We start from the raw sequence: 18060 nt of genomic DNA on the forward strand, positions 1-18060 counted from the left end.
TATATAGAAAATATATGCGCTTGTGAAACTAAAACCAAAAAATGAGGAGCTTGCAATATTATCACCATAAAACTTAGAAAACCAAAACAACTAAAACTTGAGGTAGACCCATAATTAAAGATGGCTATTATTTGTTTTGTCTTTGGTTCAAGAAATGTTTCTTTTTAAATTGTACCTCGAAAAGAGTCACACCTCAAAAAGAGTCACTCTGATACGACACCTAAAAGAAAAAGAGTAAATGTCATTTCTGATTCTTAATCATTTGTTCGATGGACTTTCCACCTCTTAAAAAATCTAAACACTCAAATTGGTCTCTATTTACTTTGATATATGTACGTTTCAGTTACTGATTAGGGATCGAAAAGGATAATAGACATGGACTGAAACGTACATATATCAAAGTAGATAGAGACCGATTTGGGAGTTTAAATTTCTTAGGGATTGAGAAGTGTAGAAAAATAAAAGAATCCAATTGGTATGAATAACCTGTTAATGGGCCACAGTCCATCTCTCTTACCCAGTTAAAGCCCAACCTGCGATAGGACCCTTTAACCCTAATTCCCAAAGCCAATAAAACCCAAGCACCGTTCTTCGCTTCCAATTTTCGCAGGTGCAGAGCTCCACACGAGTGTTACGATCCCCTGCAACAGCTTCACCACCGCCGCTACCATGGTAGACCTCTCCTTCCTTTCTGAGCCCTTAAATTGTTCAATTTTGAATTGGTTTCGTTGATTTCAGTGAATTGATCGATATGTGTAGGTGAACGTTCCGAAGACAAAGAAGACGTACTGCAAGAGCAAGGAGTGCAGGAAGCACACTCTTCACAAGGTTACCCAATACAAGAAGGGCAAGGATAGCATCGCCGCTCAGGGTAAGCGCCGTTATGACCGCAAGCAATCCGGTTATGGTGGCCAGACCAAGCCCGTCTTCCACAAAAAGGTAAGTCTAATCCTTATCACCTTTTTTCATTACTTGCAGGGTAGCCTGTCCTAGACTTTAGGGTTCAATCCTAGAGAAAAAATTGAGGAGGGAAGGGGGTTTAGTGGTCTAAATAGTCCTAAAAGATCATGCTTTTTCAGATCCTTTTTTTCTGTAGGATAGATATCAGTTAGGTGATGTAATTTAGAGGAATAGATTATTAATCTCCTTAGGTATTGGTCAATTGTTGTGATACTCGTTAAAGTTGATTTGTAATTGAGCTGTTACTTAGATTGTTGATTTATGTTCTGTTAAAAATAGGCCAAGACCACCAAGAAAATTGTGTTGAGGCTTCAATGCCAGGGCTGCAAACATGTCTCCCAGCATCCTATTAAGGTATTGACATGTGGTCTTGTTTCTTTCACCATTGTCTTCTTGGGTTTGGGCTGCGTAGAGTAGTAGTACCTAATGGTGTTCCTCCATGTTTCTTTTTTGCAGAGATGCAAGCACTTTGAGATTGGTGGTGACAAGAAGGGAAAAGGAACTTCCCTCTTCTAATTTCATTGCTCCAGTTTGCTGTTTCATCTTATTTTGTTTTTTATCCTTTGCTATTTGCAGCATTTTCTTTTTGCCAGTGTTAAGTTCTTAAAAGTCTGAAGATCTGTTAGCTATACTTAAATTTTGTACGTTGCGTTTGAGAAGTATTCTAATATCAATGACTAGTATCCTTTGTTTTCTTGGCCGTACATTTGTATTTTGTCTGGTACGCGATGCATGGCCGTATTTTGATGGTATACTTTTTAAATCTGCATAATGCATAAGGTGCTTAGCAGTTAAATGATGAGAATAAATGTTTCATTTGATATAAGGCTGTAACAAATGTTGCTTCCTTTCTATCACACACAGCAACAACCACTCCCAAAAGAGAAAAACGAAATAAAAAAAAGAAATGCTGCTTCATAGAATCAATTCACTCCACCGTGGCCTTGGAGAAAAGTATATCGTGTGGACAGTTGATAATTTCCGAGTGGTTGAATATCGTTGATTGTGATTCTAGTTAGCATTCTATAAGAGTACTTAAGACAACTCAATACACTCATGCGGTTAAACCAGTTGCAAGACACTAACAATGAAACAACGAAGAAAGGGACAGTGATGAGGTATGTCCAAACTAATGAAGCAATGTTTCTAATTTAATGATTTCACCTTCCGTGAAGCAAAAGACTCTCACTCGACATTTCATTTCCATCTTTTATTCAAGTGGATTTCTATTACTTTTCACATTTTTTTTTTTCAAAATGAATCATTTGTATAAGATTCATGTGGAGGAAGAATGTGGTTTCCTTTGTAGGATTTAAAAATTTCTCTTTAATGAGAATAGCCCCAATAGTTCTGTTGATACCCTCCCATGTACGTATTGTTAGCTTGTACATTTGGGTATGCAACTTGTCCCTGCATCTGCATCCCACGGTTTGCATATTGCTGCCACATTAGTTGCTCCTCCATCAACAACCTCTGTTTCTTTTCAATCTCTGACATTTGAACGTAGTGTGGAGGTGCCACAGCCAATGAAGCTGCAAAAGGGTCTGCACCAAACGAACTCAAACCACCTGCCGGAGATGGTGGTGCTGGCAATGCTAGCATGGCAGGTCTTCCAGCCGAGCCTAGTGCGAGGCTACTATTGCTGCCACTTACCCCATAACCTGGTCCTTGCATGGCTGAATATGCAGCTCCATGTTGGTACATACCATCCAACAACAAGGTGTCAAAGCCTCCCCCAAGTGATGGCTTCTGGTTGGACAAGTTGCTTGCTGATTGAACCAATGCTGTTTCCCAATCTGCTGAATCATCAAAAGCGTGCCATGGAAGAGCTTTGGTGTCACTATTTGTTGCTGGTGCAGCCCCATCAAACAATGCCAAGGCTAGTTTGTCCCCATATTCATGACTTGTCACTGTATCATCTCCTAGATTCAATAGATCCCCCTCTGTTTGCTCTGGCTCTTCATTCTTGGGCTCTGCTTCCTTTGTTTCTTCTACTGGCTCCTCCTTTACTTCTTCTGGCGGCGGCAGCGCCTTAATTGCATTCATATCCTCCTGTGGTTCAGATTCCTCTGCTTTTTCATCTTCACTTTGATGTTCTTGTTGTTCTAGTTTTCTACATTTGGCTATTCTGGACTTCTCTCTGATGTAGTTATCCATGAGCTCCAGTTTCTTGGCTGTTACCTTCTCTAAATCCGGATACTCGAATGCGCGCCCAATGCCTATGGACTTGGACCAGGTATAGAACATGTCTAGCTCATCGTACTGCTTTCCAACGCGGCAGAAAACATCATACACTTTGCTGCATTCTTGTACCTCCATCTCTTCGGCGAAACGATCGATTAAGATGCTCATGATCTCTGTCATATCATGATATATTTGAAAGCTCTCCTTCACAATAGGATACAGAGCCACTATCACAATACGATGGGTCTTTGCCACTCCTGCCATGTTGAAAACAACAATAAGAATCAACTAAGGGAATAAATAAGATAATGTGAATTTGTTTGTTCTGTGCTACTACAAACCTGTGGGACGGCAAGCTATAAAGCGTTCAAGAAGCAACTGCAAATGCTGCATCTTGGAAAATAGTAGCTCGGTCCTAAAATCATTCAAAGGTGTGGCTTTTGTACTGACTTCAATATCAAGATCCTTGTCTTTATCTTTATCTTTATCTCTGTATATATATCTTTCTCTGTCTCTGTCTTTATCTCTTTGTCTTTGCTCATCATCTTCATCAAAACCAAACCTGCTGCGCTTTCCGCGCCTGTTCTGCATCTTGTACTCAAGCCTTTCATCAAGATACAGGGCGTAGGTGCGCACAAATGCAGAGAAATCCCAAGAACTAGAATAGGACCTGTCCCTGAAATCAGACATGTTGAGAAGGCGAGTGCCGCGCCTAGTTGAGAAGAATATTTCTTGCTCATAAGCAGGATCTCCATCTGATAGTAGCCTTTGAATGAGAATGAGGGATTTCAAAGCAACCGTCCAACTTTTTGTCTTGCTTAGACGCTTGGAGATGGTGCTAACGCAGGCGCTAACGTAGGCCCTCGAGTAACATGTTAAGCTCAGGATCTCCCTAACGTGCTTCTCTTCAGCAGGGTACTCATCATGCCTTGTTGCCTTCACAATTGCCACTTCAAGATCCCCCAGTGAGCTGCTGCTTCCCACCTTTGCTAGCCCTATGCTTGTTTTATCCTTAACTGCTCCAATGGCTCTTCTCAATTTGCTTGGACCCATTCTGATGGTTAATCTGTCATCAACCTCCAACTGCTTCTGGAGGTTGAGAGAACCAGGACAAGATGCTTCTTTTTCTTCAAACTGTTAAGCTCTCAAGGGGAACAAAAGAAAAGAGAAGAGGATAGAAACAAAGATAGTCTACCCTCTCCCTCTTCCTTTCCTTTCCTTTCCTTTCCCTTTGCCTCTCTCTCTCTCTCTCTCTCTGTTCATGCTTGGGTCCAAACATCAGGACTTGCCTCAAATTAGAAAAGCTTTCTCCGTTTTGTTAGCATCAAAATGTGGAATCCAAATAATAATGTATATGCATTTCCCTTTCTTCACCCGTTGACCTTTTCAACGCCACCTTCACCTATTTAGGCCTTCTAATTTTAATTTTAGTTCTGCAATGCATTACATATTATTCATGATTCTATATTGATATTTCTGTTTTCTATTTTTAACTAAAATATTTTCCCTTCCTAATATAGAGTCTGAACTGGCTTTCGCAGTTTAACTTGATATGCAAAATGCATGCATGCATGCAACCAATATCTTGGCTGTTTTTGTCCCAAACATTAATTTTAATTAAAAATTAAAAACTGAAGAAACAAAATTAGAAAGATTAACATACACAAGACAACATTGCCAAACTTAAGAATTGAGCACTTATATCATTAAGGCAAAATTAGAAACATTAAAGTAAAATTAAGATAATTTAAACAGTTAAGTATAAAATTTGAACAGCTTAAACATTAAAGATAAAGTAAAATATTTTGGATAATGTTAGGGATAAAAGAAATTTTACTTTAACTCTTTAATAACATAAGTTATAATTTTGAATTTAGCCATTATTATCAATTATGGCCAATGACACATTCTTAAATAGAGCTTCAATATGTGACGAATTAGTTTTTGACATGTCGGATTGGAGGATATTGTGAGAAAAAAAAAATCAATGGTGCTACTATTCAATTTTACTATAAATAAAAAAAGGTGCAATTGACCAATAATATTAACTTTATTTAATACTTAATTAATTTTTAATGATATTTTAAATCGGGACAGTTATAATATACAGATGTAAATTTGTATAGAGGTAAAGAGATTCTTTTTTCTTCATGCATTCTTTGACACGTGTCTATCTCTTTGTGAATGAAAGTTGGCTCTCAACTTAGCTTTGGAGTCTGAAGACGAAGGAAGTCTATGTATTAATATTTGAAGCTTGTTCACGTTCACATAAAATATGAATACATATTAAATTTGGTTTTTATACATGTCTTTCAAAACAATTGCAGTATTTATTTAAGGAAAAATCTGGGAGACTAGCAATTTTTTAAAATGTTGGTCAACATTTAACCATTAAAAAAATTGAATGATTTTATATTATTAGATTTAATTTTACACTATTAAAAACATTATTAATGATCAATTGATGACTACAAAACACAAAATTACTGGCCCCTAGCACTTATTTTTATTTAATTCTGTTAATTTAAATAATTCAATAAACTTTTTTTTTCAATATTTTACAATAATTTTAGTCTCATAATTAAATATACATTTTACACTTTTTTTTCTATAAGTATATTAATAAATTCAAAATCTATACTGTTAAAACTAAAAAATCATGATATAATGTGAATTTTATTCTGCAAATACTTAATTGGTAAAAATTATTTTAAATTATAATTTATATTTACATAGAAGATTAGAATACATCAAAATATATTTTTTATATTTATAAATTTAGATGCATATAAAAAAAGAATAATATTCACGGTACTACTTATTACAAAAATATTTGTCGAAATATAATTAAAAATAATCAACATAATTTTTTTATAATGTTCTTTAAAAATAACCAAAATTATTAGATTTTATTGTTATATTTGACTAAAATAATAACGAACAAAATTCATATATTTTATTTATTATTTGTTATTTATATTATTACATTAGTCGCTTTAATTATATTTGTTCTAATATATATATATATATATATATATATATATATATATATATATATATATATATATATTATAATTTTTCTAGAATTTTTTAATCTCAAGATCATCCATATTAAATCATTAAAAATATATATTATAGTGTGAATACGTACCTTTACTCATAGAAATTAAAAATTAGAAATTAAAAATTAATGTAAGAATTATCTCAATCTTCCTCAACCAAAACCTTCTGTATTCCTAATAGAATGGCTGAATCGCAATTTCTCTGATAGGGAAAGAGTTGCCGAAACCATAGTTGTCAGAGCCGAACTGGTGATCAAACCGATCAAGTTATTGGTTCATTAGTTTATTGGTTCAATCGATAAATTACTGATTGAATTGGTAGAACCGGTCTTACATAAATAAAAAATATAAAATAGTAAAAAGTTGAGTAAAGTGATCGTTAGGTCCTTAGAGTTTTCAACTTTGGATTAATTAGCCCTTAAAAAAAAATAAAGTACCAATTTGATCCTCCATGATAATAAACGATTGACACATTATGTCCCTCTATCAATTTATCATATAAAATTTAATAGTGATAATTATATGTCCTATTAATTAGTCCTAAATCGAAATTCTCGAAGACCTATTACTTGATTCAATATTCTAAAAAATTTAAAATAAATATCTTCACTAATATTTTAATATGTAAATATAAATATTAAAATATTTAATATTTATTTTAATAATTATATGAATCTTAAAGAATTATAAATTAAAAAAAGAATATAAAATTAAAATTAAATTAAAAAAATATAAAATAATTTAATTGTGTATATATATATAATATATATAATAAAGAGCACATTAACTAGCAAAGGAACAAAACACTCTGGTGGCATGCCTTGATAGAATGTAGCACTAGGCCTTCTATAAATTACGAAGAAGCACTTGTCAACTATGAATAAAAAAAGCACTGTCCTAGGCCTTTTTTTTTTATTAGTTTTAATTTTTTTTATATTAGCTTTAATTTTTTTTTTTTGTAACAACTGCATTAATTAGATTAAATTAAGTGATTTTGTTTGTTGATATAACATATTAAGTGACACTCATAATTGAGAGAAGCTCATTCGAAACTAGAGTTGAAAACGCCTCATTTCGTAAGAGAATGTCATCAGTAGAAAAAGCAAAGGAGGATTGATGGCATGAACTGGTATGTTCTATCCGCTATTTTTCTAGTAAAGTGAGGTAAGTTTAGCCTTGTGTGACCTGAAATCGGCGGTAATCCATCGAGAGCTGATTCTATCTATCAATAGGCTCTGCCACTTCCTCGGAGGAACCACCTATTGTTGATTCCTTTGTAATGTCTGATTAACACTTACAAACTGCGGCCAGCTTCCACCCAGACGACAAAAAACGTGAGCGCCTGGCGCGAAAGGTTGCTTTGCTTTACTAAAAAAAAATAGAATAATCTAAGGCGCGTTCCAATATATATTTAGGAGTCTTAATTGACTATTAACATTATTAGTTTATGAAATTAGATCAAATCAAAACTTAATTGAGGACAGTACTTGAGGTATTGAAATTCCTTAATTTGGAGTTGATTTGATCTAATTTCATAAACTAATCATGTTAATAGTTAATTAAGACTCATATGTGTATGTTAGAATGTCACTTAACATATTACATTAGTAAATTTTGATACCATCAATAAACAAAGTGATGTAAGGACTAACATGACTAATTTAAAATCTTTAAAGAACGAATTTAATTAAAAAAAAAAAATCAACGATCAATTTAAAGAACGTGTAATCTTTTATAGAGACTAATTTTGACCATTTATTTAATTTTAGTTGTTCTTAAAAAACCTTAAAAAAAATCGCGTTGGTCATCTTCAACAAAAATATTTGTAGTGGATGGTAATATGAGTATTACATTTTTTTTTTTTGGAAAACAATTATATGATGATGTTACATAATTACACCAAGTTAGTTTGATAATTAAGTTTAATCAAATTAGTTTAATAATTTTGTGACACAATATAAACAACCTTAAGTTAACAATAAGGAGGAGGCACATAAGAAAAAGTAAAAAAAAAAAACCTTCTTGAATTTGATTATAAAAATAATTTATTCATCTAATATTTTTTAATTTCTTTTTACTATATTCATTTAGATTTATAAATATAAAATCTCTAGTTTAAGTTATTCCAATACTTTGTATAATATAAATTATAATTTAAAATAATTTTTACCAAATCAGTATTTATAATAATAAATATTATGTTATATCATAATTTTATTTATTCTAACATGCATTATAAATTTTGAATTTACTAATATGCTTGTAAAAAAAATGTCAAATATATATTTAAATGTGAGATCAAAATTATTATAAAATACTAAGAAAAAAATTATTGGGTTATTTGGATTAACAAAATAAAATAAACAATGCTATCAATTATTGAGACATTTGTATAAAATTCAATATATTTGTAGGTGAACTGTACACAAATTTTTAAATAAATAGGTTTGTTTTATTTCCAAACTTTAAAGTCAAGCCATGAGCCAACTTTTTATTTACAAGACAAAAGATGAACACATGTCAAAAAAAAATATGATTAAAATAGAAACTTTGTAAATCTGTACAAATTTTCATCTGTACAGTATAAGGACCCTTTAAATCGATTTCGAACAATTTTTAGATTGGATAAATTAGTTTTTAACCAAAAAAAAAACTTATATATTGATTTTTGAATATTAAATAAATTAATTTCTAATGAAATAAAAAGATAAATTAACTATCATTTCTTAGAAGGTATAAATGATTTTTTTTTTTTTATGACGGAGAGAGATTACTCCTACAAAATGTTATTGTACCATATGGTTTACATATCCAAACTAGAGATCGATTAAATGAGACAAAATATCAGAACAATATCATCAAATTGAATTACTTCCACGTTTCTGCAAGCACCTAACATAATGCTTGTATGAAATTTCACAGTTTACTGTTAAAAGTAGTAAAATTATTAAAACCTACATAGTAACTAAACCTTAAATGAATGACAGAATTTAGCTTTTACGTTTCACTTTATAAGTTTCATGATGATTGATGAATGTTAATGGTATTTATTTGTCTAAGTCATTTTTTTCCAAACATAAATCATTTGGTTATAAAATATGTCAAAATATGCAGTTCTAAGCATCTGAAATGACAAATCTTAATTACAATTATAATCAAATAATTAGAATTTGTTAGTATCTTCATTTAACATTTTGTTCTTTTGCAGAATTTTGATCTCTTTATTTCTATGAATTAGGTGAATACCAGATTTCAAATTAGCAGAAGTGGAATCATACTAATACATTGTCTTGTGATCAACTGATCATGGTAACTTAAGTCCAAAAAAAATTTTATAGGTCAAAGAAATAGATCAAGTCAATGGATGGAAGAAAATTTTTTACTTTCTCTATTAATATACACAAATACTTCTTTGTTGTCTCTAACAAAACTTTTAACATGATAAAATATAAATATTATGTCTTCACTCATCTAAATACCAAAACATAAAATTATGTCACAAGTTAACCAGGCAACCAACACAATACAACAACATCACAACAGAATAAAAATTTCAAACACTTACATTATTTTTGTTATTATTAAATACCTATCCATAACCACTTCACAACTCTTACTTAATCTACACCTACAACATGCTGTCTATGAAGGATTAGTTCGTAAAATTTAGGTGAAGTTTTGGGATACTTGTAATTTTATAGAGAGAAAAAAAGAAAATTTTTTTTTTATATAAAGTACCCACTTGAACTTATAATAAAAATTTTAAGGGATTTATTTGGCTTTAAAACGTCAAAATTTTCAAAATCAGAAAACAAAAGTAGAGACGTATCTATCCTCTTAAAATAACGTCGTTTAGTGTTGTGTCAAAACGACATTATTTTAGCCACATATCCAAAATTTTACCTGACACATTATACCTACAATTTTCAAGTAAGATAAAAAAATGTCGTATTAACCGATTCAATCTAATTTAAAAAGATATATAACATATATCTAATAATTTTAAAGATGCAAGACTTAATTAATTTTTTTGAAGAACAAATCTATAGCACTACCAAATTTTTAGGACCAATTTGGGATATTAAAAAAGGATTAATGAACTAAGAATTTGATCTTGGGTTTGGACATGGCGAAAACCCAAAGAAATTATCTGACTGGACCCGCGAAACATGCCACTTGCCACGTGTCCATTAAGAGGATTGAAATTCCATTCTTACTCATTGAACGTGGCAAGTCCCCTCACCTCGATGAGTAGTGCAGTGCTGTGACTTATGAGTTATGATACTTTTGATGAGAAACCAAAGCATTTGTGTGTCCAAAATCAAAAGCAAAACAAAGAACTGCTTCTTTGTTTCGACTTGCCAGTTGCCACCGCAATCTGCTTCATTTGTACTACCGTTCCGACAAGAGGTCTCATCAGCAACGAAGCTTCCATGGTGGACCCCATGCAAGTTCAACACCATTCCAATGGGTTTCTATTTTTCTGTTGCCAGGTAAATCAAAATGTGCAATCCCTCCTCTAAATATTTAGCCCCAAGGATAATATCTTTTTAGCCCCTTTTCTTTCTCTAAAATAAACGTCTAATTGTTTTTTCTTTTTTCCAAAAAAAAAAAAAAATTTGTCGACTGAAAAAATAATTGTGTGGTCTGTCAGACAACCGTGTGACCACCCACCGCAGTCGTTGCGGTGAGAACGATCCTCCACTGCCACAGATGGAAGCCTCCAAGGAGGATTCGCTCTGGACCATTAATCACGCTCTGATCACACGGTCATGATTCATCAACCAGACTTCGGTTCCTGTCTCCTTAGAACTCAAGGATACAGTTGTACGAGCCTATAGAACAGATCCTGTTCAAGTAAGGTCGTGCCCATGTGTTTCGCTCTTTGATTATATAAACGCTCTTGTTTTGCTAAGAACGACCAATGTGCGACTAACTTCGCTTCCCTTGTTAACCTCATCAGTTACTCTCTCTCTTTCTGGAATTGTATTTATTGATTTAAGATCCCTCAATATATATGCCAATAATGAAATGATGGTGATAGTAATGTTTTATAAAATGATGTAGTATTTTTGGTACATTATCAAGTAAATAGCATGAGAAAGACTGTGCACCAGTTAAAATTGCTGTAGGAAACTTGACTGGTGGTCCTAAACCTTTCTCGTCATTTCTCTTATCATATTATTAATAACCTTAATTGCCGCATTGTTCCAGCCTATGAGAACTGCATAATCATTATTTGTCTCCTGTTCTTATCAGTTTAATATCTGATACATGGGCTAATAGTCCATTTGAATTAAATCAGTTTTTATAGGGAGAGACCAGAGAGTCCATAGTGGTAGTTTGCTACTAAGACTCTCATGTGTCATCTTTGTCTTGCACTATAGCATAGTTCGGTACATTCATCCCACCCAAATCAGTTCAAATTATTCTTCGATGTTAGATTAGGATTTAAGAATTCAAAAAATGGTGTTGATGGATTATAGGGTTCTGTTGTGGCAGAATACAAAGTGTGACCCATTGATGCTTTGTTATCATTCACATTAGGTACTTTAGTAGAAGATCAGTCTTCAATCTTATGTATGAACAATTCTGTTATGAAATTCTACCTAAAATTAAAGCTTACAATGGTGGCATATATATATATCTGAAATATCAAAACAAATTAATTGAATGCTCAATTCAGTTTTATGGTTGATCTTGAATATTGATGCTTGATTAGCTAGACTGTTATACTGTTATAACAGGAACAGATGGAAACCCTGAAAGCGAGTGAAATCTGGGCCATTAATCACACTTTGATAACACGGTCGTGGCTCATCGACCATGTCTTTGGTTCAAGTCAAGGATAAGCGGTACGAGCATATAGAACTGATCTTTTTTTCCAGGTATACAATTTTGTGTTCATGTATATATACACTTATTTAGCTGCATTCATTAAGAATGATATGTAAAATGTTTGTAACCATTCTGGATTTTCTAATAAAGTTGTAAGAGTGGTTTCATGACTGTAAGATGTTTCTTACATAGCAACATTTATCTCTAATCATAGACTCAGTGGCTTACTTGAAAAGAATTGTAATATATACACAATTTTTTATATATAATCTCTTATTTTTATCTTATTAATTCCCTTCATAACAGGATTATGACTTTTTCATGTGGGCAGATCATGAATTAAGATGTGAACCCCATACACTCAACTTGCACAAGTGGAAGGAGATCATAACTGAGTTCCCGAGATACTAGTGAATTTATTAATGAACTAGAATAAAACCCGCTGGATGCGCAGACGGTAAATTAATGATAGTATATAATAAATATTAAAATTGACTATGTTTTGTAGAATCAAATTAAATATGTATAAACTAAAGTTAAATTTAAAAGGTGTTTTCTTTAAAATAATTTATAGTACAAAAGATTTGGATGTTGGAGTTGTACAAAGTGATATTTTTATTTGGTGGTTTGATTTTTGTATTTGTTTTGGTTGATAGACTTAGTCTTCTTATGTGATGCTCGTCCTCCTTTTTCTTTATTGGTTATTGTTAAAGTTGTTTTTTTCTTTCTGTGGTAGATTCCTGTAAAGACATATTCTTTATGAATTGTTGAGTTGTATACACTTTCTATTGTGTTGTTTGTTCCATCTTTGCATGTATGTTATTCTTCTGAAAATGTGTCTTGAATTTGTATGATTTTCTTTCTCCTTAATTTTTTGATGTTCATACAGTTTTTCAATGACATCTATAATAAAAAGAACAAAAATGTGTATATTTATTTTAAATAAGTTATTTTTAATAAGAATAATTGAAATAGTATAAAGTGAAATTACCTTTTAATATTTTTCTTTGACTCACTCTTTTAGACAATGTCTCAATTGATGCAAATTCAAAATAGTGTTAGAAAATGTTCAATTTAAAAATACAATTAAAAATATAATAAATATGTTTGTTTTGTACCTTTTCATCCAATATAATCATTTCTAAAAAAAGAAATTTTTCTTCATTTGTGGGTTATTAATGTTTTTCATATATGAATTATGCGAATTTTGATAAACCAATTGTCTGTTTGTTTGGTGATATTGTCCAAAGAATGATGCTCCATTGAGTAAGTTTGAGATGTTATGCATTGCAAAAATAAATTTCTTGTACTAAATTTGATGTTATTTGAAGAAGGGTTTTGCTACGTAGATAATGATTTTTGTAGACAATGTGAACAATAGGCTCTAGAATTGACCCAATAGTGACAAGAGACTTACATAAGTAGTTCAAATAGTATGAAATTTGAATATTTGTAACGTAAAATTTATTATGATTAATAAATTATTATGACATTTGTTATTATGATTAATAAATTATGACATTTGTAATATGTATGTTTATTACATTTGATGAGTTATTTATAGAAATTAATAAATTAATTATTAGGGTTATAAATTTATTGTATTGTTTATAACGGTAAAATATAATAAATATAGAGATATAAATTCTTGTAGGTTACAAATTTGGTTAGACACTATTAATGTCTAATTATTATCATTAGTAATTTTGTAGTCTAATTTGTATATATTTCTATTACTTGTATGTTTTTTTGTATATTTTATTTTTTTGCTGATTTAGAAATAATAGTTGATTTGGCAAAAATTTAGTGGTTGATTCTAAAATTTTGTCAAGTAAACGATATTGCTGACATTATCTATCTACTTTTATATATTAAGAATAGATTATGGCCAATGACAGACTCTTAAATAGAGTTTTGATCCGTAACGAATTAGTTTTTGACATGCCGGATTGGAGGATATCGTGAGAAACAAAAAAAAAATCAATTGTGCTACTATTCAATTTTACTATAAATAAGAAAGGATGCAATTGACCAATAATATTAACTTTATTTAATACTGAATAAATTTTTAATAATATTTTAAATCGATTTCGAACCAATGTTTAGATTGGATAAATTAGTTTTTAACAAAAAAAAATCATATATATTGATTTTTGAATATTAAATAAATTAATTTCTAATGAAATAAAAAGATAAATTCATTTCTTAGAAGGTATAAATGATTTTTTTTATGACGGAGAGATTACTCCTACGAAATGTTATTGTACCATATGGTTTACATATCCAAACTAGAGATCGATTGAATGAGACAAAATATCAGAATAATATCATCAAATTGAATTACTTCCACGTTTCTGCAAGCACCTAACATAATGCTTGCATGAAATTTCACGTTTTACTGTTAAAAGTAGTAAAATTATTAAAACCCACATAGTAACCAAACCTTAAATGAATGACAGAGTTTAGCTTTTTACGTTTCACTTTATAAGTTTCATGATGATCGATGAATGTTAATGGTATTTATTTGTCTAAGTCATTTTTTCCAAATATAAATCACTTGGTTATAAGACAAACTTGTGGGAAAAATCAATTTCTAAAATCCAAACACAGTACAAGGTACATTGTGCTTCCATATTGATAAACAAAATTCCCTCATGGACTAAAACTACAGTGCTGTGTATAGTAACTGAGGGACAGCACCATCTAACTGAGAAATCTAAACATACTTCCCTCTGTATTTAGGCTTTGGATCCTTGATAAACTTAGAATCGCCGGCCTCCGGTAATTGAGCATCAATTGGACTAAAAACTGCTGAATGAAGATTACCATCTTGCAACCACTTAACATGGTTCTCCCTAAACTCGAGGTGTTTTAACCTTGCAGCCTCGGCTATTTCTTTGGTGTAAGCGCCAACCTTGACCATCGTCAGTAATACCCTGCTATAACGCGAACTAAGGATCTGCTCAGAAGAAGAAATCAGTTTAAAACATGGATGCTCTGGGAAATGGGTTTCGGCACAATCATCGTCTCTCAATACGGGATAGAAGAACACAAGCCTGCCCCTCATTGCGAGCATTTTGGCTGCAAGATCGAGCAAATCATGCACACACTCTACTAAACTGTAAGGCGCTGTTGATGGTATGTGATCCGTCCTCTTGTCATCAGGGACAACATACGGTTCCACAGCCCCCTTTAGCAGCTTCCGCCCACCAGATTTGCGTCCCCCAGCTCGCACTCCATAAGGAGGATCACATATTATGGCATCAAATATCTGCAATAAACAGCAAAATCATCTACAAACTAGAATTCAAAATCGCTTGAGTAAATTTGCAATCATGCAATAAATCCTCAACTTGAGAGTTGAGACATACAACAATATAGCAGAAAGAGCCTTGGAAGCATAAGTACAAGATTTTATTTCCAAAAAATTACCTCTTTCAGCCCAGAACGCCAGGGAGGGCGATTGTTATCAGCCCTTAACAGACCTACTGGCATTGGCAATCCATACTGCAAATGTACAGCATAATCAGTGCACGGTAAGGAGATAAACATTATAAAATATGATTTATTCTAGCACATTCAGACTTTTATAACAGTATGGAAAAAGTGATGCTAAATCCCAAGTATACACAACTTGTTCCAGAGTCCAGACATCACAAAACAATGGTAAGTGTTTGGCAGATTACCTGCTCAAAATTGCTCCATACATTACAGTTAGGACCACGTCCATCACGCACTACCCTAATGTCAATGTCAGCACCCTGAACAACTCAGATCAGTTATTGTCAAAACCTTCGGCATGCATATTGATATGAACATGCTAAGAAATTATTGCAAATAGTGAGAAGCTGGACAAGCAGCAAAACAGAAGAAGAAAGCCAAAGCACACCATGGTCAGTGCTCCAAAGTGAGCAGCTCCAACAAGAATACTTCCAGTTCCAACGAAAGGGTCATATATTAGTTTCCCTGAAGTAGCAAGTGCTTGGTTGGCCATTAGAAAAGCCATTTCAGCGTCCATGGCAGTTGGACCAAGATAGGTACGACTTTTCAACTGATATGTTGGTATAAGCTTCCTATCAGCACCACCAACTTCACGACCAAAGAAGATTCTCCTTTGAACAATTGGAGGAAGACCATTGTTACGCCCATAATTATCAATTTCTATAAGCCAGAAGTTGTGATCAGGGTTTTTCAACTTTACTTGTCCCTGCAAACAAAATGACATAATAATGACGAAAACCAAATACATTCTTGTAATATATTAACATTGAGAAAAAGGCAGTATAGTAAATAATGAGAAATTTGACTCATCATAATATATTAGCATTAGCATTCATAAGCTATATAAGGCAAGAAGACTCAATGAGAAGCTCAAATGAAAACTGGTGGAAAGATAAGAGATTCATTGAGGGAAAAAATGTAAAACAACAGAGCAGCTAATCTGTGTCCTGCCATAACATGTGGTGGTCTGCATGGATTAAGCGATATTACAGTGTTTTACATTAAAACAATACTAGCTAAGTTTGAAAATTAGTTCTGATAAGCCAATATCTGAAAAATAATTCTGGAAGCTCCCAACAAATTTTGAAACGACATTTTCATCACAGGCAGACCAAATTAGAGAATATCAGTTAACAGTAATCATTCAATGCTATTTTTGAAAACAAATAATATATTATAACAACCCTATATAAACCTACAAATCTTACAAAACACACCAGAAAAGGTCGTCAAGAGGCAGAAACAAAGTCAGTTTCCTACAAAAAGCAGCTTCAATTTACAATACAAATAGCATCATTCCAATTAGAGGACACCACACCTTGAAAGGGATATAAGCCAGCCCTTGAATGAGTTCCTTCTGTTCATCGAGACTCATAACCTTCCCAAAGCTGTCAACAGTAATCTTGAAAGTGCTACCAGCTTCCAAGTATGGCAGCTTCCTCTCATCAGGGTAACTCAAAACAGAATCTTTCAACTCCTCATAGCTGCCCCCTTCTCCCCAAAGCTCATACAATCCCTTCACAAGTATGCCTACAATAAAATCCCCAATTAAAAAGCTAAGAACTTGAAACACACCCACTTCACAAAAAAGAGAAATCAGCACCAAAATCATAATGGGTCAAAGGAAAAGTGAGAACTTTACTTCGGTTGGCAATGCTGCGAGCGACTTGCTCTGAAGGGAGATTGACAAAATGGAAAGGAGAATCGGGGTGGTGGTGAATAGGGAGCTTCCACTGCAACTGTGATGGAACGTCGCCGTTTTGTTCGTCCTCAAAAGCACCGAAGAGATGAGCCAGAGATTCCACTTCGGGTTTTCTGTAATCCAACAACCTGTGGTAGAAAACGCATAAATACCACATTTTTAGACACAGGGCTGAAAATGAATGAATCTGAGTTGAAGAAAGAAAGAAGCAGAAGAATGGTGATGCTAAACCCAGCACAAAACCCTGGCTGCCTCCAGACTTCAACTTTTCTTTCGTTGTTGCAAATTTGTAAATTCAGCGATTTCGAGGGCGAAAATGTAAATACCCTTAAATGTCAAATTATAATTCAACCCCCGTGTTATGTATTTTACTAATTTTAGCATTCATCTAAAATATGGTCATTGGTCTAAAGAATTTTTTAAGGGTGTTACTAATATAATAATTTGCCTTAAAAAATACGGTAAGTTTGACTTACATTTTTGTTTCAAATATTTTCTATTTTTTAGGATTTTATAAAAGAATATAAAAATAAAAAAGCAAATTTTATTGTATTCGGTTGCCATTTTTTGTAAAATTATAAAATATAAAACATTAAAATAAATATAAAAAATGAAATTACAAATTAAATTTTAATTTTTAAATTTTTATATTTATTTGTTAAAAGTATACAAAATAAAAAAAATTTGTTACCTTTTTAAATTAGTGGTATATATTTTTGTGTATTATTTTAATTTTATACCATTAAAAACATTTGAATCTTTTAAAAGAATTGTTTGACATAAAATTACTGGATTTTAAAAATTAAAATATCT

The 18060-nt window shown here is 32.1% G+C and overlaps 3 protein-coding genes, 1 long non-coding RNA gene, 1 other non-coding gene and 1 pseudogene across 6 annotated transcripts; 3 read left to right on the forward strand and 3 right to left on the reverse strand.

The window, feature by feature from the left end:
- The first annotated feature begins 507 nt into the window (after positions 1-507).
- Positions 508-1664, forward strand: LOC112734475 (large ribosomal subunit protein eL42). The gene is made up of 4 exons (XM_025783809.3): positions 508-672; positions 760-939; positions 1240-1314; positions 1417-1664. Exons 1-4 carry the CDS (start codon positions 670-672, stop codon positions 1474-1476), a joined length of 318 nt encoding a protein of 105 aa, XP_025639594.1. The 5' UTR covers positions 508-669; the 3' UTR covers positions 1477-1664.
- Positions 1665-2079: 415 nt separating this feature from the next.
- Positions 2080-4400, reverse strand: LOC112734474 (putative clathrin assembly protein At1g03050). The gene is made up of 2 exons (XM_025783808.3): positions 3486-4400; positions 2080-3401 (listed from the first exon to the last, which is right to left on the reverse strand). The coding sequence occupies exons 1-2, from the start codon at positions 4195-4197 to the stop codon at positions 2287-2289; spliced, it is 1827 nt and encodes a 608-aa protein (XP_025639593.1). The 5' UTR covers positions 4198-4400; the 3' UTR covers positions 2080-2286.
- A 6037-nt stretch (positions 4401-10437) lies between these two features.
- On the forward strand, positions 10438-12847 carry LOC112734476 (uncharacterized). 2 transcript variants are annotated; one of them, XR_003168378.3, is made up of 4 exons: positions 10438-10699; positions 10861-11068; positions 11954-12094; positions 12376-12847. It is a non-coding gene; the product is annotated as an uncharacterized lncRNA (long non-coding RNA). The 2 variants fall into 2 exon arrangements; XR_011880450.1 differs by lacking the exon at positions 10438-10699 and having other exon boundaries at positions 10712-11063.
- Positions 10851-11073, reverse strand: LOC112739712 (small nucleolar RNA U3). The gene has a single exon (XR_003170648.1). It is a non-coding gene; the product is annotated as a small nucleolar RNA U3 (small nucleolar RNA).
- Positions 11394-11613, forward strand: LOC112738967 (U2 spliceosomal RNA; annotated as a pseudogene).
- Positions 12848-14618: 1771 nt separating the features above from the next.
- Positions 14619-17648, reverse strand: LOC112734477 (uncharacterized). The gene is made up of 6 exons (XM_025783810.3): positions 17188-17648; positions 16864-17075; positions 15934-16251; positions 15731-15805; positions 15477-15551; positions 14619-15315 (listed from the first exon to the last, which is right to left on the reverse strand). The coding sequence occupies exons 1-6, from the start codon at positions 17402-17404 to the stop codon at positions 14761-14763; spliced, it is 1452 nt and encodes a 483-aa protein (XP_025639595.1). The 5' UTR covers positions 17405-17648; the 3' UTR covers positions 14619-14760.
- Between the last annotated feature and the right edge of the window lie 412 nt (positions 17649-18060).

The sequence above is a fragment of the Arachis hypogaea genome, chromosome 3 (assembly GCF_003086295.3).
Source record: "Arachis hypogaea cultivar Tifrunner chromosome 3, arahy.Tifrunner.gnm2.J5K5, whole genome shotgun sequence".
In the NCBI taxonomy this organism is placed as follows: Eukaryota; Viridiplantae; Streptophyta; class Magnoliopsida; order Fabales; family Fabaceae; genus Arachis; species Arachis hypogaea.